Source organism: Muntiacus reevesi, chromosome 1 (genome assembly GCF_963930625.1).
Source record: "Muntiacus reevesi chromosome 1, mMunRee1.1, whole genome shotgun sequence".
NCBI classification, from domain to species: domain Eukaryota; kingdom Metazoa; phylum Chordata; class Mammalia; order Artiodactyla; family Cervidae; genus Muntiacus; species Muntiacus reevesi.
In genome coordinates this window covers 95,410,403-95,431,341 of record NC_089249.1, presented here as the reverse complement: position 1 = coordinate 95,431,341, position 20,939 = coordinate 95,410,403, and the positions used below count along the sequence as shown (strand labels likewise).

General features: G+C 51.4%; 1 protein-coding gene across 3 annotated transcripts; it reads left to right on the top strand.

Annotated features, from left to right (window-relative positions):
• The first annotated feature begins 296 nt into the window (after positions 1–296).
• Positions 297–19,727, top strand: STRIP1 (striatin interacting protein 1). Of its 3 annotated transcripts, XM_065907232.1 has the most exons (22): positions 298–520; positions 2,907–2,976; positions 3,696–3,770; positions 4,193–4,327; positions 4,623–4,743; positions 5,514–5,582; positions 6,594–6,700; positions 6,807–6,934; positions 8,160–8,342; positions 8,720–8,937; positions 10,122–10,187; positions 10,296–10,359; positions 11,456–11,527; positions 12,027–12,101; positions 12,295–12,392; positions 13,627–13,753; positions 13,962–14,062; positions 14,799–14,865; positions 15,418–15,522; positions 16,167–16,371; positions 17,466–17,759; positions 19,495–19,727. In XM_065907232.1, the coding sequence occupies exons 1-21, from the start codon at positions 341–343 to the stop codon at positions 17,711–17,713; spliced, it is 2,514 nt and encodes an 837-aa protein (XP_065763304.1). In that variant the 5' UTR covers positions 298–340; the 3' UTR covers positions 17,714–17,759; positions 19,495–19,727. The 3 variants fall into 3 exon arrangements, with proteins under 3 accessions (XP_065763307.1, XP_065763304.1, XP_065763297.1); XM_065907225.1 differs by lacking the exon at positions 19,495–19,727 and having other exon boundaries at positions 17,466–18,326; XM_065907235.1 differs by lacking the exons at positions 15,418–15,522; positions 19,495–19,727 and having other exon boundaries at positions 297–520; positions 17,466–18,326.
• Positions 19,728–20,939: the final 1,212 nt, after the last annotated feature.

Sequence of the window (20,939 nt, the reverse complement as noted above, 5' to 3'; positions counted from 1 at the left end):
TTGTTCTCTACAATATCCCCCAAGCTTTGGACAGAGCTGTGAAAGTAACAAGTGCAAAGCGATGTTAAAGGAAAGAGAGGGGTTCCACTAAACTGGCTGAGGGGTTAAGCGAGGCTTCTCAGATAAAAAAAGATCTCTAAACTGGAAACGAAACAGAAACTACAACAGCGGTAAAATTTCACACAGGGAAAATCTCGCGAGGTGTTGGGCAGTCAAGATGGCTCTGGCATTTGCCGCCACACTTAATATGGCGACCAGGGCGCGTTCCGAGAGGAAATCACGCGAGAATTGCATCCCAGCCATAGTCAGTGAATTGAGCCGGGGGTGTGGAGCCACCAAGATGGAGCCGGCAGCCGGCAGTCCCGGACCGCTGATCATGAACAACAAGCAGCCTCAGCCGCCGCCACCTCCGCCGCCTGCAACCGCGCAGCCTCCACCTGGGGCACCGCGGACCGCCGGAGGCCTCCTGCCTGGTGGCAAAGCCCGAGAGTTCAACCGCAACCAGAGAAAAGACTCGGAGGTCAGGAGCTTCGGGGGGCGAGGCTAGCACCAGGCGGGCGGCGCCGGTGGACCCGGGCTCCTGTTCGGGGCCACTTTCGGGTCCAGGCTGGGTTTCTTGGAGGGTTCGGCAGGGGAGTTGTCATTTACAGTGAAAGGAGCAGGAAGCAAGGCTGGCATCCCCGGGGGTCGGAGGAGCGAAGCTGGGGTCCCCGCCCCGAGCTCTGCCGACCGGGAGAAGCTCCCGGAGCCGGTATCGGCTTTTCTGAGGCCCGGGCTGTGGGCGCGGCCTCCGGGCCCCAACCCCTGGGAAGTCCGCCCCCTGCCCCATTTCTCGGGTGAAGAGTCGGTGATCTGCGTGCGCTCTAGAGGGCGGGGCGGCTACACCCCCGACCCCGTAATCATCTCCAGCTTCTGGTCCTATGGGTTCCGCCGCGCACGGTGGAGGGCGTGTGTGGGCTGGGAAGGGGCTGGCGAGGGTTGGGAAGGCCCCTCCGAGAAGGACTGAGCTAATTAATCAACACTAATAGTATCAATACTACGCGCCTGTAGGTCGCGATGGTTGGAAAGGCGAGCAGTCTTGTTGTGCTCTGACCTCAGCCACTGCAGATTCAGGCCACGGTTAGACAGTGCCGGGTGGTCAGTGTGCCCAGATCAGGAATAATTTAAACAGGTGTTGGGGCTCAACATCTCTCTTCTCTCGTTCGTGGGCTGTTCCTCCCATTCTGGAGACACCGTAGTCTGGAGCTGACTAGTCACCTCACCCCGAGTTAAAGAATTACTCCCACTGCATTCCATTGTAGAATTCATGAATGAAGACACACACGGTAGCAGCGTTTTAGGGCTTCTTAATCAGCATGTTCCCAGAGCACTTACTAGGAAATTTCTTTCACCTGAGACAACCGCGAGGCTGATGAGCAATCAGGTGCTTATTAATAAGAGGGCATTTTTTTTCCTTGTCCAGATATAATGTATCAGGTCATACCTGAGTGATGATGCTATCTTCAGACACCTGAAATCAGTACCTCTCAAGCTCTTGGTTTTTGTTGGCAAGAACAAACTTCTGGTAAAATATTAAAATTTGACAAGTTCCAGTCAGATACACTTTGAGCTGGACGTGAATTATTTGAAAAAGCAATGAAACTGACCTTTTAGTAGTCCTTGCATGATGGGCTGATTTTGCACATCACTGGTGACTTCTTAATAATTTTTCAAGTATGGAGGATTTTAAAAGTGGTAGGAGTGAATCCACTTTCATCGTCAGAGGCATCATAGTTTTTAAATAGTTAACAATTTTCCTAAGTGTTTCCATTAAATGTACTTTCTACCCTTTAATTTCTATGTAGATTCAACACATGGAAGGTTATTCTGTGAACACATTTAAGCTGAGAGACCTGTCAAAATCTATTTTCTTAGAAATACTGATACAGCTCTTTTTTGAGTCAAAGCTGAAATCAGTAGCTGGGAGCCTGAGGCATGCCTGCAGGACAGGGAGGCAGGTATTTGCTGAGAGCCCACTGTGTGCTATATCATTTTGATTAGTCCTTAAAAAACCTTCAAGATAGATTTTTGTCATCCTCGTTCCATAAATGACAAAACTGAGGCTCAGGAACTTAGGAAAGTGTGCAGTCTGATGCCTCTGAATAAGAAGTAGAGTTATTTATGTTATTCATGTTTGAGGGCATTTTATGTCATTTTGTGGGTGGTCATTGTCTTCCCAAGTAGATTATAATTAAGCTGAGGACTACCTTTTTCTTCACCTCTTCTCTTTTCCCAGAACAAGGCTTCCCAGATGGTGTGTTCTCAGTACTCACATATTTCCAGCAGTAGAAAGATTCTTTGCCATAATCTCTCCTGTGTGTGGGAGGGAAGCCATTTCTGTTCAGCTGCTGCCTTCTTTGTCAGTTCTTGCTGAAATTTGAGAGAAAGGCAGGAAGACTGAGGGTGTCAACACTTATTTTGTACTGAGCTGTTGATAGCCCACTAGCCAGAAAGAAATGAGGCTTCTAAAATCATTGCACCATGTGGAATGATCATTTTACTGCATGGAACACATGGAAGCTTTAGTGTTCATTTATCCAACAAGTATTTATTTGAGTATACACTCTTCATTCAGTCATTCATGCCAAGTACTGTGCTGGGCATTGTGAAATCATTGGTGAGAAGAATGGACACTAAACGGATGCATATGAGTTACGGTAAGTGCCATGAAGAAGTAGTGCAAGGTACTCTGAGAGGGCTTGGTAGGGAGAGCTGAACTAACCCAGAAGACAAAAACATTGTGATAAAAGGTCAGAAAAGTGAAGGCGATGATGTCTTGTAACACAGTGGTGTCTCTGGAAGCATGTGTGTTTGTTCCTTTGGAAAACACTCACAGTGATCTTTTACATAACTCCTTTTCTCAACAGGGCTATTCTGAGTCTCCAGACCTGGAGTTTGAGTATGCTGACACAGACAAGTGGGCTGCAGAGCTCTCAGGTAAGGCAGAGACTGTCCATTATTTGGTCTTTAATAAAATTGAGAGTGAGTGTCATTTTGGAGTTCTTTTTGTCTCCTGGTTAGTACTAGTAATGATATGTTTATATAAAATTTATTATTAGATTCAAGCCCTTTGTATCTCATAACTTTGATTTGTCCTTTACTTTTATGAAACATCTCCACATGGTCAACTCAATTGGCTGTGGCCCAGTCCCACTATGGACATTGATGTTCTTTGGCCATACACAATCCCCCTGACAGTGGTCTCTCCTCGAACAAGGAGTCCTGAGGAATGCCAGTGAGTGGGTCTACCTCTGTGCCCATCCGTTGCTGCCGCTGCTGCTCATATGTAGTATGAAGTCAGCCCGAGCTGCTTCTCAAGCCTCCATAGTACAGACCCTGTTCTCATGCCCCTTGAGAGAGACATGTTCATGGTGGCAGTCAGCCTTTGGCATGGCATGGTGGGATCAATGCACATTGGACTGGAAATGCCAGGCTTTATGCCAGGCTTTATGCCCTTTTGGCTGCAAGGGTAGTCAGCATTCTGTTGTCCACATTAGAGCACTGAGACCCCCCCTTAGTAATTAGATAGCATCATCCAGGAGTCACTATGACTCAGGGACAGAGTTGGGCCTGGAAGCAGACATCTTACCTTCTCTGCTACTTGTGACCCTGCTATGGGACATGGACATGGAGATAATAACCTTTTTTCTTGATAGAGCTCTATAGCTACACGGAAGGACCAGAATTCCTGATGAATCGCAAATGCTTTGAGGAGGACTTCCGGATGCACGGTGAGACGATTCCCCTACTTCTTGGCTCCTTTCACCCTGCATCCTGAGAGCTACAGGTTTCTCTTAGTCATCTGAATGACCTCAGTCATCCTGGAGTGGCCTGAGAAGCCTGCTGAACCGTGGTTATTCAAGGCCAGATGTGACATGTAGGGTGGGCTTGCAGGTACACTGGTGGGGGATTTTCAGAAGTGTGTATCATGGGGGGAACTTTATGTAATTAAAATTGCACCCAAAATAGCAGTATTTCAATCACACTTCAAATTCATGGGGCAGTGGTGTGACCCCCTCCCTTATGTAAGGAGTAATTTATCTTTCTGAGCTTCTGGTCCTGTGGCAGTCCTGAATTTGATGGGTTAACATGGTGTCTGTTCCACTGGGAGGATTTTTCCAGGCTCCAATCTAAGCAGTCTCTCTCCCGGCAGTGACAGATCGGAAGTGGACTGAGCTGGACACCAACCAGCACCGCACCCACGCCATGAGGCTGCTGGACGGCCTGGAGGTCACTGCCAGGGAGAAGAGGCTCAAGGTGGCTCGGGCGATCCTCTACGTTGCCCAAGGTACTGAGTGGACACCCAGGGACCCCTGACGCCAGCTTCAGTGATGCTGTCCAGTCAGCTGTGGGGAGGGGCACAGCAAGCCGTGCCTTGTGTCTGCTGCCCGGTCAGATGCAGGCAGGAGCGCAGTGAGCCCTGTCTTGTTTCTGTTGCCCGGTCAGGTGCAGGCAGGGATGCAGCGAGCCCTGTCTTGTGTCTCTTGCCTGGTCAGATGCGGGCAGGGATGCAGCAATGCCCTGTGTCTGCTGCCCAGTCAGATGCGGGCAGGAGCGCAGCAAGCCATGCCCTGTATCTGCAGGCACCTTTGGGGAGTGCAGCTCAGAGGCCGAGGTTCAGTCCTGGATGCGCTACAACACCTTTCTGCTCTTGGAGGTGGGCACCTTCAACGCTCTGGTGGAGCTTCTGAACATGGAAATAGAGTGAGTTCTTCTGAGGGGCTTAAGTAGGGGAAGGGGAAGCAGGGCAGAGGGGCAGAGCTTGCAGGACAACCAGTTTTGAGAGGGTTAAATGGGCCACATGGGGCTCTGTTCTGACCAGTCAGTTTGAATAACAGGCAAGATGCTGACCCAAACCTTGAAGACCAGTGAGGGGCCCCACAGCTCACTAACACCAAAGAGCTCATTAGACAGTGCAGCTCCTGCCCAGGCCTACAGTGCCCCTCCAAAAAAAAGAAAAAGGTCTCATTGTGAACCCGCACACTCCCTTGAGTTTCCCCTGAGCAGGAGACCAGACACAAGTCTTGACACATGGGCGCAAACGACACCTGCTCTGGCCTTCGTCTCCCCTAGTCCTTTGTTCGGACAGGTCAGCTGCTGCTCATCTAAGGAAAACACCATCAGCAGTAAAAGCGCCCCTTGGGTGCTTGCATGTCCCGGGCGTTGTTCTAAGGACACTGTACACACTAACTCATTAATGACGTAGCTGCTGTGACCGCCCCCATTTTGCAGATGAGGAAACTACGGCATGGAGAAATTGAGTGTCCAGGGGCACGTGGCTAGGCAGCGTTAAAGCCACGATTCCAACCTTGGCAGCCTGGGTCAGGGCCTGAGTTTTGCCTGCTGGGTCCTGTGGGCTCTTGTGCAGTCTAAGTGCATCGCATCGGGTTTTGTCACCTTGCTGGGCAGCTCTTGTTGGGGGAGCCACTCCTCTTCCTGCCTGGGGGACGGCGCTGACTCTCGTCTCTCCACAGCAACAGTGCTGCCTGCAGCAGTGCGGTGAGGAAGCCAGCCATCTCTCTGGCTGACAGCACGGACCTGAGGTGAGGCGAGCCGCACACGGGGGCTCCCCGAGCGCTACCCGGAGAAGGAGGGCAGGGCGGGCAGGGGCGGGCGCTCTGGGTTTCCTCACTGTGTGCGCTGCTCTTCTGCACACACTGATCTGCGGATGCGATGGGCTCGGTGTATGATGAGTAGGCCCTACTGAGGACTCCCTGGGTGGGCCCTGGGATGAGACCCCCAGAGGAAATCCAGGGTGAAGCCACTTAGAAATGTGGCCTCCTGCCCACAGTGCTGCCAAGAAGCTTGGTGGAGTGGCTTTTGTATTGGGATGAAGCACGCGATGTGGCTTCTTGTGTCAAGAAGCACATGCATAGCTTGATGCCCGCCTGCATGGGGTTAGTCCTGATGGCTTCAGGATGTTTCCTGGCTGTGTCCAAAGTTTAGCAGCTGCTAGACAGCAAGATCACCTTTCCATTTTTGTGAGGATTAGAATACACCTCTTTTTGTGAATTTGGAAGTTTTCAGATTAGATACTGGTAGCATTCCCTACTGTAGTTAGGGTCCCTGCCCATCGTCCTGCTCGCTCCTGTTTCTACTCCATCATGGGGTAAACACTTGCTTGTTCTCACCTTGACCATCCTCTGCTTTGTCGGATCCAACACCCACTTCCACAGCTCACTCCTGCCTCTGTTTTTCTCATTCCAGGAAGCTTAGGGTAGTAAATGCTTTGGGCCATTCTTGCTCATGTTCATCCATTCAGTAGCCATTTATTAAGCATCTGCTTTGAGTAAGGACTCAGACCCTAGAAACACAGAATAGAAGGTCTGGTCTCAACCTTAGCACCAAGGACAAAGAAGGAAACATCACAAGGTGTTTTGTGGGACTGAGTTTTCAGTTTTTTCTACCTTATAGTCCTTGCACCCCTACCTCCACCCCTGCCCCAGCCAGCCTTTGTGTGCAGACTTTTCTCATGTCGGGTGGGATGTGAGGAAGCCAGGGGTGCTCCCTTGATTCCCCATCCTGCCCCCTTACGAGCTGCCTCTTATTCCCAGGGTCTTGCTCAACATCATGTACCTGATTGTGGAGACCGTTCACCAGGAGTGTGAGGGTGATAAGGCCGAGTGGAGGACGATGCGACAGACCTTCAGGGCTGAGCTGGGTAGGACTCGGGGGCCCTGTCTGGAGGCCTTCCTGGGAATGGAGGCTGGAGGGCTTTGGGAGGGTGCTGTTGCTGCCGATGGTCCTGATACCTTGGTGTCCCCCAGGTTCCCCGCTGTACAACAGTGAGCCATTTGCCATCATGCTGTTTGGGATGGTGACCAAATTTTGCAGTGGCCATGCGCCTCACTTCCCCATGAAAAAGGTTCTCTTGCTACTCTGGAAGACAGTGTTGGTGAGCACTTCCTTGGAGGGGAACTCAGGTGCTCGGGGGCAGGGGAGGAGGGAGACTTTCACTGTGTATCCTTTTGGATATTGAATTATATGAATACATAACTGCTTTAGTTAAATAAAACTCTGAAAGAAGGGTCCTGAAAGGAAATGACAAAAAGTGTCACTTTGAGCTCACAGCAGCCAAAGAGGACTTGGCGTTTGAATCAAAATAGGTGGTTGGTTCCCTGGTTCCTGGAAACTGTTTTCTGCAATCATGGAACACCTTCTCCCCAGACAGGCTGCTCTTTGAACCTGGAGCTTGTAAAGTGAATTGAGGCAAGATTAGAGCTGGTGTAATAGGGCCCCTCAGTCAGATGTCACTGGAAAGAAGAAAGGGTGAGCCCTGAGCCTACATTATCCTCAGGGTATGGTGTAAAAGCTTACTTTCTTTCTAGCTAGGGAAGGATTGGGTCCAGGAGAGTAGGCTGGCTTTCACCCTTGGCTTGGGGGCCATGCTCAGTAGCCAGACCCTTGCCAGACCAGGAGCACTTCTTCTAGGAGGAGTGACCTGGGAGGACGGAGGAGCTGGAGTCTGTACTCTTGCTCTCCCCGGGCCTCACCTTCCCATCTTCCATAATGGGCCAGCTCTGCGGAGTCAGAGCTCAGTGAGTGTAGGCCCCTTCAGAGTGGTCTACACATTTCATTTTGGCTAGAAGCCTGTTGGTTGCCTGTGAAGCCTCATTGAAGCAGAGAGGAAAGCAGTTGTACTGCTCAGAAACAATGAAATGAAGCAGCCTAAAATCATTGAGCTCTACTGGGGTTTTACTTCTAGGGTGATGTTTAGGTGAAGATTTTTCTGTCTTCTTAATTTGAGCATCCAGCATTGTATTCCCAATTTAACTTTGAAAGACTAGCATGTATAGCTTTTGAAGCATTTGAGTATCACCTACTTTTCTAGGAACTTAAAGGGTTAAGCTCTTCAGACAGCCTTTGTTCCTACTTGATGAGTCTGTGGTCCACACCGAGTTGTGTGTGCTTCTGCACCAAGCTTTGTCAGCCTGTCTGTCTCTCCTTGCCCCCCCTTTCTCCTCTCCCATGATGATGTCGCTTGCTTCTCTTGGAGGTGGGCCGAGGCCCTTGTTCAGAGGTTGCGTGGTCTCTGTAAAGCTGTGGTGTCACAGATACTTTCGAGCCTGACACAGGGACTGGTGGCCATGTTGACCTGGCTCCACGCCTGTCTGATGCAGTGCACTCTGGGCGGCTTTGAGGAGCTGCAGAGCATGAAGGCCGAGAAGCGCACTATCCTGGGGCTCCCCCCGCTGCCTGAGGACAGCATCAAGGTCATCCGCAACATGAGGGCCGCCTCACCCCCAGCCTCTGCCTCTGACCTGATTGAGCAGCAGCAGAAACGGGGCCGTCGGGAGCATAAGGTGAGGGCGACGAGGTCCCCATGACTCCTGAGGGTTCTCAGGGTGCACAGGTGCAGTGGCAGGGTCCCTGGATGAGCCCCAGGTTGCTGCAAGTCCCCTCTGATCAGCGAGTCAGTGCGCATGCCTTTAGGGCAGGGACGCTCTGTCCCCAGCCCAGGGGCCAGGATCTAGTGGGTATTATGCACACGGCACTTCTGAGGGACTCGGGGGCAAGAAATGATTTGTCACTTGGGCCCGAGACCATGCCTTGCCCTCGGGCTTTTCCACTGCTCCTGGCTCTTCCTTCCACCTTTCTGTATGATTGCCTCTCCAGCCTCCGTACCCCTTACTTGTTCGTTGGTTGGCTCTTGTCTGACCTCCCTTCCCTCTGCTTTCAGGCACTCATAAAGCAGGACAACTTGGATGCCTTCAACGAGCGGGATCCCTACAAGGCTGATGACTCTCGAGAGGAGGAGGAGGAGAATGATGACGACAACAGTTTGGAGGGGGAGACGTTCCCCCTTGAGCGGGATGAGGTCATGCCTCCCCCACTGCAGCACCCCCAGACCGACAGGCTGACCTGCCCAAAGGGGCTCCCGTGGGCTCCCAAGGTCAGGTGAGTCTCAGACCTCCTGAATGCTCTTCACTCCTGAAACCAGAGTCATCATTCCCGCAGGCCTGGCATCTGGCCTGAGTTGTCACATGAGGTCCTGTGCAAGGCCAGGATGTCCTTGACCTTGGGATGAACCTCTCTTGGAGTGCCCAGTGCTGGCCTGGCACAAAGAGGCCTTATATGGCTCTCAAGTCAGGAACGTGGATTAACTCTTGGTTAGATGTGATACAAGTAAAAGGAAATAGAAAGAATTAAAACAAGGACATTTAAGGGAACTCATCTCTACCCTCCCAGGGATTGTGTATGATATTTGACAGAAAATTACAGATTAAGGGTTTCTCTGGTGGCTCAGAGGTTAAAGTGTCTGCCTGCAATGCGGGAGACCTGGGTTCGGTCCCTGGGTCGGGAAGATCCCCTGGAGAAGGGAATGGCAACCCACTCTAGTATTCTTGCCTGGAGAGTCCCATGGACGGAGAAGCCTGGTGGGCTACAGTCCACGGGGTCACAAAGAGTCGGACACGACTGAGCAATTTCACTTACTTACTTGCTTATAGATTAAGGAAGAATTTCTTTGGAACCATAATTAAGACGTTTGAGATACACGTGTGTGAATCCATGGATTTGAAGGTTCCTGTATGCATATGAATGGAATCTGTTTGGAAAGGCTATCAACTTAAGAAATAGATGAACATGGGAAAGGATATAGAAGTCATTTTCTTGATCTAAGTAAAGCCCCAGTTTTCAATGATCTGTGATGGGGATACAGAACAAGTCATCAGAAAATGCAAGCTAGCCTAATAGTCTGAGACAGGACAGTATGACTCATATGAAAAAGGGGGTAGTTTACAGCTGTAATTGGAACTGTCATAAATATCTGAGAAATTCTGTTGACAGACTTGTTATTAATGTCAAATACGCTTGAATAAAGTATGCTTTTAAGTTTGATGTAGCACCTTAATTTTATGAGTAAATTAGTTACACTTAGTATGTTTTCAGAGTATTGATCCAACAGCGTTATGAAGGACCTTAAAATAGTCTGAAGGTTTCAGTTCTTTTTTTTTTCAAAAAGAAAAACAATTGTGGGAGACTTTTTCTTTTGGCTTCACAATTTCTGGACGTTCTGTGTTTTATTAACGATGAGGCCTTGAGGTAACTTGTAAGAAAGCCGCAGTCTTTTCCTTTGGCAGGGAGAAAGACATTGAGATGTTCCTCGAGTCCAGCCGCAGCAAGTTCATAGGTTACACTCTGGGCAGGTGAGTATTATCTGAGTGCCTTTTAAAGAAAGGTAGTGGGAAGGTCACCCTCCCGGCCTCAGGTGTGTGAGAACCCAGACCTAACACGGGGCCTTTGTTCTTCTCCAGTGACACGAACACAGTGGTGGGGCTGCCCAGGCCAATCCACGAAAGCATCAAGACTCTGAAACAGGTAGGTGGCCTCAGGTAAGCTTTTGGCCTAGTTTGGTCCCAAGAGAGTAAAGTGAGACCAGCCTGTTGGGAGAAGCCTTTTTAAATTTCTGTCTGCCTGAAGGAACGAGGGGTGGAGGAGTAGGTGGACAGTGGCAGTATGCTTGAAAACACTTTTTCATACATTTTACTTATTTTAACTGAACTTTTTTATTGGGTACTTACAGGGGTACCCATTAAAGATTATATTAACTGACTGTTGGCGTTTTAAGGGGCCTAGGAAATAGCCTCCGTTTTCCTTGCCCGAGTTCAGGGAGTTGAGTTAGAGGAGTAGGCAGATGGAGATTCAAATGCCAGCTTTGTTGCCGATGGAGTGATATGAGAGCACAGCTGCAGGAGGTGTCCTGACACCTCCCTTCCAGAGTTAGGCAGGCTCGCCTACCCAGACCAGAGAGGGCGGAACCCTGCTCAGCCTAGGCAAGGAGCAGAAGAGTACACAGGCTTTTCTTTTTCCTTAAGAGAGAAGAGAAGGAGGTTGGGCTGAGACTGTCCTGTTCCTCCTCCCATACTGGCCAGTCAGGAAGGGGAGGAGTGAGTGGGGGGGCGGCGGGGAGAGACCAGGGTGTTTGGTACACACGTGTCCCTCCAGTGGGAGGAAACAGCACAGTGAGGAAGAGGTGTGTCCCCTAAGAGCGTATCTGGAATGTAAATGTTCATATGTTTTTGAAATAATATTTTTGAAATTTGTAGTATTAGATGGGCCTCATGCAGCTAGGCTTTTTGAGTATTTGAGTACTTGGTTCTGAGTACTTGAGTCCTTGATTCTGCTTTTAAGTTTCCTCCTATAGCTATAGCTATGTGAAAGTCCCCTTCTCTCCTTTAATTTGCCTTTTTCCCCCCTAATCTGTTGTGTGCTTTTTTATACTGGTCTTAAGAGATAAGTGCCCACTTAGAAAAATATCTTGGGTTTGGGTTTTAGTTCAGGATCTGTGTGGTGATTTAGCCCTCTTCGAGAAGATGATATTTGAGGAAAATTGCATGGGGTCTTTCCCAGGTGTGGGCATTTGGCCAGAGAATGTGGGGTGTTTGTCCTAATGCCTCTTTCCCTCTCTGTCCAGCACAAGTACACGTCGATTGCAGAGGTCCAGGCACAGATGGAGGAGGAGTACCTTCGCTCTCCTCTCTCGGGGGTGAGTTGCAGGCCTTCCTCAGCTCCCAGGATCCCGGCCGTTCCTGGCAGTGCATGGGCCTAGGAACAGAGTACCTGCAGAGTACCCTGGCCTGCCCTCACACGACTCCCAGTCTAGCTCCTGCTGCTGGGCTGCTGCGTGTCAGGTGCCGGGGTAAGAGCACAGACTCTGGGCCCGCCACCTACCTCTGAATCCAGCTCCACCCTTGGTGGATGGTGACGTAGGCAAGGTACTCTCTCTCCTTCTGCTTTCCCTTCCTCGCCTGTTAAATGGAAATAACAATGGTACTTTTTTCATAGAGTTGTAGTAAGGATTCATTGTGTCTTTACAAGTGAAGTACCTGGCACATCTTGTTATTTAAAGTTTGTGATCATCATTAGCATCGTCGTTTCCGTCCATCCTTACGGATTCTCCTGCAGCCAGCTGGCAGGCTGGCTCAGGGGGGCACTGTCAGGACCAGGCTTTGTATCAGTGCCCCTTGTACCCATTGTGTTGGAAGGGAGAAGAGGAAGTCGAACAGGTCCCTGCAGAAACTCTCTACCAAGGCTTGCTCCCCAGCCTGCCACAGTACATGGTGAGTGCGCGCCTCTGGGCACTCTGCCTGCCATGGGGTCACCTGCCCACAACGTAGGCCTTGAGAGCCTGCCCACCGGTGTCCTTGAGCCCCTCCTGTGCCCCCTCAGCACCTCTAAAAGCACCGCCTCTCAGGACTTTGTGCTGCCCGGGGCCCTCTCAGCCACACTGTGTGAATGTCTGCTCCTCCCCAGATAGCGCTGCTGAAGATCCTGCTGGCCGCAGCTCCCACCTCAAAGGCCAAAACAGACTCGATCAACATCCTAGCTGACGTCCTGCCTGAGGAGATGCCGTGAGTGCCAAGTCTTGCATGTTGAGGATGTACAGAAAGGGGGCGTGTCTGCCTTTCAGCCCACGTTTGCCGGCGGCGGTTCTTTGCTTTGTTGTTGTTGCTGCTGCTGCTGCTGCTATGTTAGCTCAGCTTCTCTGCAGATTAACTCTAGGGTGTTCCTGGTTTCAAAGAAAGAAAATGTACTGGGTAAAATACTTAGTTTTACTGCTTGTGGGGACGTTTTCATCTAGTTGGCCTGGATTCTAGTGTAGACTGCGACTGAATAAATTGGAGAAGTCACTTCCTCTTCCTCCTCTGTTAAATGAATGGAGCTGTGTCTGATATTTCCCCAAGTGCTCCCTTGAAAGCTATGTGATTAGGACATACATTTTTAGCTTCTGCACAAAAATCAGCCTTTGGAACCGGGTGTAAATTCTTTACTATTCACCAGTGAACTGGCATGAAAAATATTTTTGAGTGTCTCAGGGTAATAGTGAAATCTTTAGGGGTTCTTCCTCCCTGGGGCCCTGATCTCATCCTTTTGATGTGAGAGTACAAACTCAGATCACGTTCTACTTTGAGAAGGACCCGGGAACCTGATCTCCTGCCTGCCTGCCAGTACTGCCCAGCTCTGAGCCTAACTCTCTGGTGGGCTAGCCCCTTGAGTGTAGCAGGGGTAGCACAGTGAGGGAGTAGGAGGGTTGGCCAACACCAAAGTGGGTGTTCTAGAACGCCAGGCCATCAGATGGTCCTTGGAAAAAGGATTCCAGAGTTAAATATTAAATCTCCTCTTATAAAGATTTATAGTTAACTCCTTAATTAAGAACTTAACTCCTAAATTAAGAAACTGATTTAAGTAAATGCTTCCTAAATTTATCTAACTCTGAACCCCTTTTCCCCATAACGTGAGCCATCTCAATATGCTGGTATTCCAACAGAACATGCTCTGAGGAACACAAGTACATATGGTGGCAGAAGCTTAAGGAAGATCTTGAGATGAGAAGTTCATTTTTGGAGGAAAAGCAGGGAAATAGGCTAAGAATATGTTGGGGCATCACAAGGAAGAAGTCAGTTGTACTGAGCTAGATTGCTTGGGAGGTGGGTGAGAGGAGCCGGGCCTAACCTCTGAGATGTCCGTAGGGTGGAGGGTTAGGTGGGAGCTCTGCCCTAAGAAGGCTCTGGGGTCCTGCCTCCTGCGAGCGCCAGGCAGGAGGTGCTGCACGTGCTGGGAGCTCACTAGGGGTTGTGCTTCCAGCACCACAGTGCTGCAGAGCATGAAGCTGGGAGTGGATGTGAACCGCCACAAAGAGGTCATCGTTAAGGCCATTTCTGCCGTCCTGCTGCTGTTGCTCAAGCACTTCAAGCTGAACCACGTCTATCAGGTATCTACAGCCCCTTCTTTCTGTCCATGAGACCAGGACCTTGGGCAGTGCCGCTCCTCCAGCCCGAAAGAATAGAGGCTTGGCCTTCAAACCTCCCTAAGCTCTGCATGAATGTGCAAATAAACAGTCCTCCACACGAGGCCTCTTATCACTAGAGAAAGGGTGAGATCCCAAGGGGCATGCTTATTTTTTCTCCTGTTGCTTTCAGTTTGAGTACATGGCCCAGCACCTGGTGTTTGCCAACTGCATCCCTTTGATCCTAAAGTTCTTCAATCAAAACATTATGTCCTACATCACTGCCAAGAACAGGTGATAAGGACCAGGGATCAGGAAGGGGTGGGTATGGCCAGATGGCAGGGCTCCTAGCTGGCCTCTTCCACTGAGCCCAGTCAGCATCCACAAGCTGGTGCTTTGGCAGATGTCAGGATCCAAAGATGAAAGAGATGTGGTCTGTAGAAAATGCCAGTTTGTCAAACCTGAGTCTGGCTAGTCTGGTGACAGGTGACTCAGTCTGCCTGTGCCTGGTTGGGAGGGTTCTCATCTTGGGCTCCAGTACTGCCCTCGGTCCTTCTGCATCCCCATTATTTTGAGGAGACTGGCGGGGTTGCCTGCCCTCTGCCAGGAGCTCGGCCATATGCAGTGTGATGCCTTGTCTACCCTTACCCCGCTGCATCACCTGGTGCCAGCTGTCCTTGACTGACTGCTTGTCACCGTGATGCACCATGAGCTGAGCTGTCAGCCAGACAGTCTCCAGTAGGGGTTTGGCGTAAATTAACTGCCTTGAGAAATCTACCCCCGGACCCCAGGTTTATTGCTGAGGGATTCCATGCTCTCCACCCCTCACAAGATTACAAGCTTGTTTCTGGCTACAAAGGGGTCTTACAAGTGCTCTTGTAGCAGGTGTTTTCCTGTCAGGGCAGTGCAGGCAAGGTAGATTACTGTTTCTGCTCCGGCAAGTCAGAGAGGAGAGCCGGGAGCCAGCGGTGGTTCTGCCAGGCCCCAGCCCTTGCTCATGGTGGGTGCCTTGTTCTCTTGCCCCCTGCAGCATCTCTGTCTTGGACTACCCTCACTGCGTGGTGCACGAGCTGCCAGAGTTGACTGCTGAGAGTCTGGTGAGTAGCTGGCCTGTGCCCCAGCGCTCCCTCTGGGTAAGGGCCGGACTGGAGATCCTGCCTCCTCCCCCAGAGGAAAGGTGTCTTTACAGATCAGCTCACTGTTGAGTGCCTGGCTTTTGAAGCACTGACATTGCATAGGAGGACCAGAGAGGGAACCTTGTAGGAACATTTGGATTTAGAAATAACTTTGTCAGGACTGTGGTCTTCAGGGGCTGCTGACCCAGAGCTCACCTGGTCGAGTTCTTTCCTTCTCTCCACACTGGAACTCTGGGGCCACAGCTCTAAGAGAGCCTGGGTGCGCCAGGTAGTGGGGGCTGAGGCCGGGCCCCCAATATCATGCTCCACATTTCCTGCAAGAAGATTCTTGGGAGCACCCCTTACCCTCTGCCAGCTTCTGGGATGGCATTCCCCCTGGACTGAGGAGAGGAGAGGGTTCCTGGTACCCACGTGGAGCGACCCAGCAGTGCTGAGGTCCTACATGGGAGGGCCTGGGAAACTGGGGCACCTGCAGCTGTGTAGGAGATGATAGTTCCTGGGTTTTCCCTGCAGGAAGCAGGTGACAATAACCAGTTTTGCTGGAGAAACCTCTTTTCTTGTATTAATCTGCTTCGGATCTTGAACAAGCTGACAAAATGGAAGCATTCAAGGACAATGGTGAGTCAGCACAGCCAGCAGGCATGAGTCCCAGAGCTTAAAGCAGAGTGCCACACACCCTCCTGTCCCTTTCACGTGGGGACAGGGAGTCCCCACGGCTGCTGGAGCAGCCACATCCTCCTCACCTGACTCTCCTGTAGCCACATCCTTAGATGTTGAGGGTGGATCCCTTGTTCCTTGATGAGTTGAACTAGAAGCTGGAAGAGGCACAGTCATGCACTGAGACAAATTCATGTGTATATAGACAGAATTTTGTATATCCTCTTAATCTCCACTGGTAACATAACCAGGGTTCTGAGAATTGTCTTAACCCTGAGTCTGTGGATGCCTTGGGTGGGGAGACCCACTAACCCCCTGAAAGTGTATGTACCTGCACATAGGGATACTTTGGGTGACGGAATCCATAGCTTTCTTCAGATTCCAGAATGACCCATAACTCGGTTGACCAACCATCCAGGTTTGCCTGGGACTTTCCTAGTTTTAGCCAGGAGACTTTAGTGGAAATCATATGTCCCAAGGAACTCTTTAGTCTAAGGAAGACTAACAGCTGGCCACCCTGCCCGTAATCCCGGAGGGACAGCAGCAGATGATGGATCAGGGTTTATTTCTGCCCTCAACATGGCCTCCCTCCTGCCCCCTCCCAGATGCTGGTGGTGTTCAAGTCGGCCCCCATCCTGAAGCGGGCCCTGAAGGTGAAACAGGCCATGATGCAGCTGTACGTGCTGAAGCTGCTCAAGGTGCAGACCAAGTATCTGGGACGGCAGTGGCGGAAGAGCAACATGAAGACCATGTCTGCCATCTACCAGAAGGTGCGGCATCGGCTCAACGACGACTGGGCCTACGGCAACGGTGAGGCTCCCAGCAACCCCGAAGTGCCCAGCTGCCGCTTCTGTAGCATCAGGGTGGGAAGCCCGGGAGGGACCTGGAGAAACTGCCAGGCTTGTGGCTGTGGTCCTCCCGGCTCCTCTCTGTGCCTCCTCTCTCCTTTTCCAGGAATTGTCGCAAGACCTTCTCCGACCTCTCGTCCTTTCTCTCACCCCTGCAGCTGCCTTGGTTCTGGTCACCGAAATTCTCGCAGCTCCTGATGGCTTCCCTGCCTCTAGTTCCTTTCCCTCCCATCAGTGCCTCAGACTTGGCCCTAGTGATATTTATAAAACCCAGATCTGGTGGTGGTATCTCTCTGAGTAAAATCCTCTTTGACTTTCTGATTTCCCTGAGAATTAGAGCCAAACTCTTAACACATAAGGCCCACACATAGTCCCTCCCTGTCTTCTATAATCTGATCCACTTTCTCAGCCCAGCTTCCATCACACCTAGGGCTCTGAGCACATTGGCCATCCCATCCCGGACTTTTGTTCCCTCTCCTGGCAGAATGCCTCCCTGAACCCCTCTGTATCTGCACGTGTTCCTCCCCTCCCCACCTTGGTCTCCCTGTTAGAGTGGGTCTTCCTGTTACCCCCAAGCATGCTGCCGCACCCTTAGAATTCCTAACCACAGCACCAGGGCCACAGGACTGCATCTGCACTCGTAACACCCTGAATTTGTACAGAGCCAGGGTGGCCCATAGCACCTGGTCAGGGAATTGAGAGAATAAGCAAATGGGGGTATCTGCAGGTTCCTGCCTCTTATCCGGGAGAGCCAGGGAGAATGTGACTTTCAGAGAAGTGTTGTGCTCCTGGCTTTCCTTCAGCAGATCCACATAAACTGCTGTATAGCCTCTTACTCTGTAGCTCTGGCATTTCGCCTTTGACCTGACTTTCCTGTATACCTAGGAAAGAAGTCCTGTAAGTCTTCCCGAGGGTTGGGCTTGGAAGTTTCCTGCTATTGGTTAACATTGAACAGTCCAAGCCCAGGCCTACATGGCCCTGAGCCGCAGTGACCCCAAGGGGAGCTGCCACAAGGCTTTGGCTCCCAACATAACACGTCCTTCTGCTTCGTTATAGATCTCGATGCCCGGCCTTGGGACTTCCAGGCAGAGGAGTGTGCCCTCCGTGCCAACATCGAGCGCTTCAACGCCCGGCGCTATGACCGGGCCCACAGCAACCCTGACTTTCTGCCTGTGGATAACTGCCTGCAAAGTGTCCTGGGCCAGCGGGTGGACCTCCCTGAGGACTTCCAGATGAACTATGACCTCTGGTTAGAAAGGGAGGTCTTCTCCAAGCCCATTTCCTGGGAAGAGCTGCTGCAGTGAGGCTCCTGGGCAAGAGGCTGAAAATGAAAGAAGGGGTGATCTCCAGGTACCCCAGGGGCTGTCCTGGTTCCTTGCTGCAGTGCTCCCTTCCTCCTCCAGGTGGCAGCACATCCCTACTGTGCCCTTCCGGGCCAGTGCTGGGCTGGTGGGCAAGTCTGGATCTGGCTTCTCTTTGATTCCCAGGGTCCTGCTCGGGAGTGGTCCTCTCTGCTTGAGAGCCTGTGTTCCTTCCTTGCCCTCCTCTCTTGGACATGGTTGCAGCTCCTCTGTCATTCCACCCAAGGCTGGAATGGGCTGGGAAATGCATTGTGTCTAAATTTCAGGGGTCATGCTCACTCTTCTGAGACACAAATCCTTGGCATGTCAGCTTGCCAAAGAAGGAGGGCTTGGGATTAGAGCGGAATCTTGGCCTTGCTCTGGGGGTTTCTGATATCATTCCAGCCTCTTGCTAGGTTTCATCCAGAAGCAATTGCAGAGGCTCCTGCAGCTGCCTCAGCACTTTGGTTTTGGATAGGGTTAGGGGAGGAGAAGAAGCCTCCCTTAATCAGAGGGGCCATTTTTTTTTCTTGGTGTGTGAGGTCTGTAAATATCTATATATACATCTGTGTGTATTCTCTTGTGTCATGTTGAGGTTTTTAATGTGTTTGTGTATTCTGTTTACATTAAAAGGAAGCAAAACCAATGCCCATTGCCTTGTCTGCAGGAAACATGGCCCCTGAACATCTCCTCCAGGCCTAGAAAGTGGGTTTTCTTGCCAGCATTGATAGATCACCCCCTTGTCCCTGCCGAACTGCCCACTTTTCCCATCTGAGGGGGAAGGAGAGGGGGAGTTGGTACTTGGCCCAAGTGTTCTTACCCCAGTCAGTCTGGTTTTGCCCCAGGGCTCCCAGCCCCGGGGCTTGGGGTTGCTGAAGTGATTAAGTTGTCTGCACCCGCCCTGGGTTAGAGATAATTGCACTAGGAGCCTCAGGTTTCTCTGGCTCACACCCTTGAGCTGGCCTCAGCCAAACCAATTCCAGTACTAGGAGGGGAGGGGCCAGGTCAGAGAAGGGGTGGACTGTCCTGGGCCCTCCCTGGGCAGGTGCTTGGGACTGAGAGGAGATGTAAGTGCCCAGAGCCTGGGGAAGCAGACCATCAGGAGTCCTGGGAAAGAGAGGGTCGGCAGGCCCACGTGGCTGAAGAAAAAGCAAGGCGCACCTTTGTGTTCAGTGTCAGTGTGAGGCCTTCTGGAGCCTGCTCCAGCCTTTGGACCCCTGGATACATCTGCCTCCACCTCACTCGATCTTGAGGCTCTGCTTCTGAGGATCTTATGTTCTGATGCTGGAAAAGGGTGTCCCCTTTTCAGAACTGCTACAAGTTTCCTTATCTTACCTGTAGGCCACGTATGGGGTTTTTCTAAGTCTCCAAGGGGTCTTGACTTGGAAAGGTATTCTGGGGGAATTCTCCCCTTTGTTGGCTTTTTGTTCAGTACCTGCCCACTGAGCCTCAGTCCAGGCCCAGAGCTGGGCTTTCAGGACAGATCTTGACGCACCAGCGTGATTATGAGCAGCCTAGTGGAGCCAGCAGTGTGTTCCGTGTGTAAGTCACACAGCCTAGGAAATGGAAAGTCCCTGCAATTGTCCTTTACCACAAAGTAACTTGCACAGGACAAGGGGATTCAACACAATTTATGTGTACATGATGGATTCTCTGCTCTTTTGTACTAGGATCAATAGCAAGTGTGTATTTTGAGACTGCAGTCTGAGTAAGATAAATTTTCACATTCTTATTTCACCACACAGCCTGGCTTCCTGAACCCACCTGTTGCTGGTGCTGCTAAGTCGCTTCAGTCGTGTCCGACTCTTCACGACCCCATGGACTGCAGCCTACCAGACTCCTTCGTCCTTGGGGTTTTCCAGGCAAGGGTACTGGAGTGGGTTGCCGTTGCCTTCTCCGTGAACCCACCAAGCTGAGGCTTTGACCTCCTTCCCAGTTTTTTATTTCCCCTATCTCTCCTCTGAAGCTTCACCTTAACAAAGGTGCCATTTTCTCTCTTGGTTTGCAAAGATCTGTAAATATCTTTCTATATATCTATGCAGAATGAACACAGAATATCAAAGCTGCACAGGCCAGTAAAGCTTGGGCAGGTGAATCCTACATCTGCTGGCCCGGGAGGGGAAGGGCCTTAACCATGGCCACAGAGAGTGCTCTGGCAGGTTGGCCATTTGAAGCCGGGTCTAGGCCGAGCCCACTGTGGGTGTCCTGAGTGTCCAGGTGAACAGGACACCACGCTCTTACTTTCCTTGAGAAGCTCACGGTTGATGGACAGCTGGCCAGAAAGGCAAGTGGGAGCAGTGATGTGGCAGGGACAGGCACCTGGAGGGCCTCACGCACGGGCCGCTGCTCCTGGCCAGTGCCCTCCTGCTGGGGAAGGGGCGGGGCGAGGGGAGCCTGCAGTTGCTGTGGGGAAGGTGGGGCTCCAGCCTCAGGAACAAGGGCTCAGAGAGCACATGCTTTATGCTCACAGCAGGGATGAGCCAGAGGCCGAGGCTGTTCTCCTCCTGCTGGATACAGGAAATGCCCAGTTCCTGAGGGCTCCGTTCCTGTCTGGGGCTGCAGAGGGTCTGTGTACTGGGGTTATAATTCAGGCTGATGTGTAAAGGATTGGGAGCGCCTGGGGCTGAAGATTGAATGGCTCTAATGAGAAGCATTTCCTGATGCTGGATTGACACTGGAAGCTGAGACTGAAGGGCATGCTAGCTAGGGCTCTCCTCTCCGGGTCTGGTGTCTGGGTCCCTGCCAGGATCAAGATTTAGGGCTTCTCTGAGTGGGACCCACAGGAGCAGAGAGGAGCCTTAGCAAAAGGAGACCAAGTCTAGCTCCTCTCAAGATTCCAAGTGGGGTCAGTTCCCTTTTTCTTTTCTAAAAGGGTGAACTAGAGCCCCCAGCCTGGCCTTGACTAGGCTGAGGAGTAAGGTTGTCTCTGGAGTGAGGCTAGGGGCAGGGGCGTCTGGAGACCTGGGGGCTGTGTCTTGGGGTGAGACGCCTAGGGTGTGGAGGAGGAGGAGGGGAGGACGGGAGGACGGCTAATAGGAAGCAGGTGGAAGGGCTGCCCGAGTCCCAGCCAGGGGACAGGCCGGCTGGGATGGCCCAGTCAGTGGGAGAAGCCGTCAACTCACAGATAATCCCAGGGAACAGGCTCTGGGATGCCCATTCATATTCATTATGTGTGAAGTGGGCGGCTGTA

Excerpts from the sequence above, each read along its gene's own strand:
- STRIP1 (XM_065907232.1), top strand. The coding sequence starts at position 341 with ATGGAGCCGGCAGCCGGCAGTCCCGGACCGCTGATCATGAACAACAAG. Across the intron at positions 2,977-3,695 it reads GTGGGCTGCAGAGCTCTCAG|AGCTCTATAGCTACACGGAA; the intron begins GTAAGGCAGAGA and ends TTTTCTTGATAG. Across the intron at positions 10,360-11,455 it reads GCATCAAGACTCTGAAACAG|CACAAGTACACGTCGATTGC; the intron begins GTAGGTGGCCTC and ends CTCTCTGTCCAG.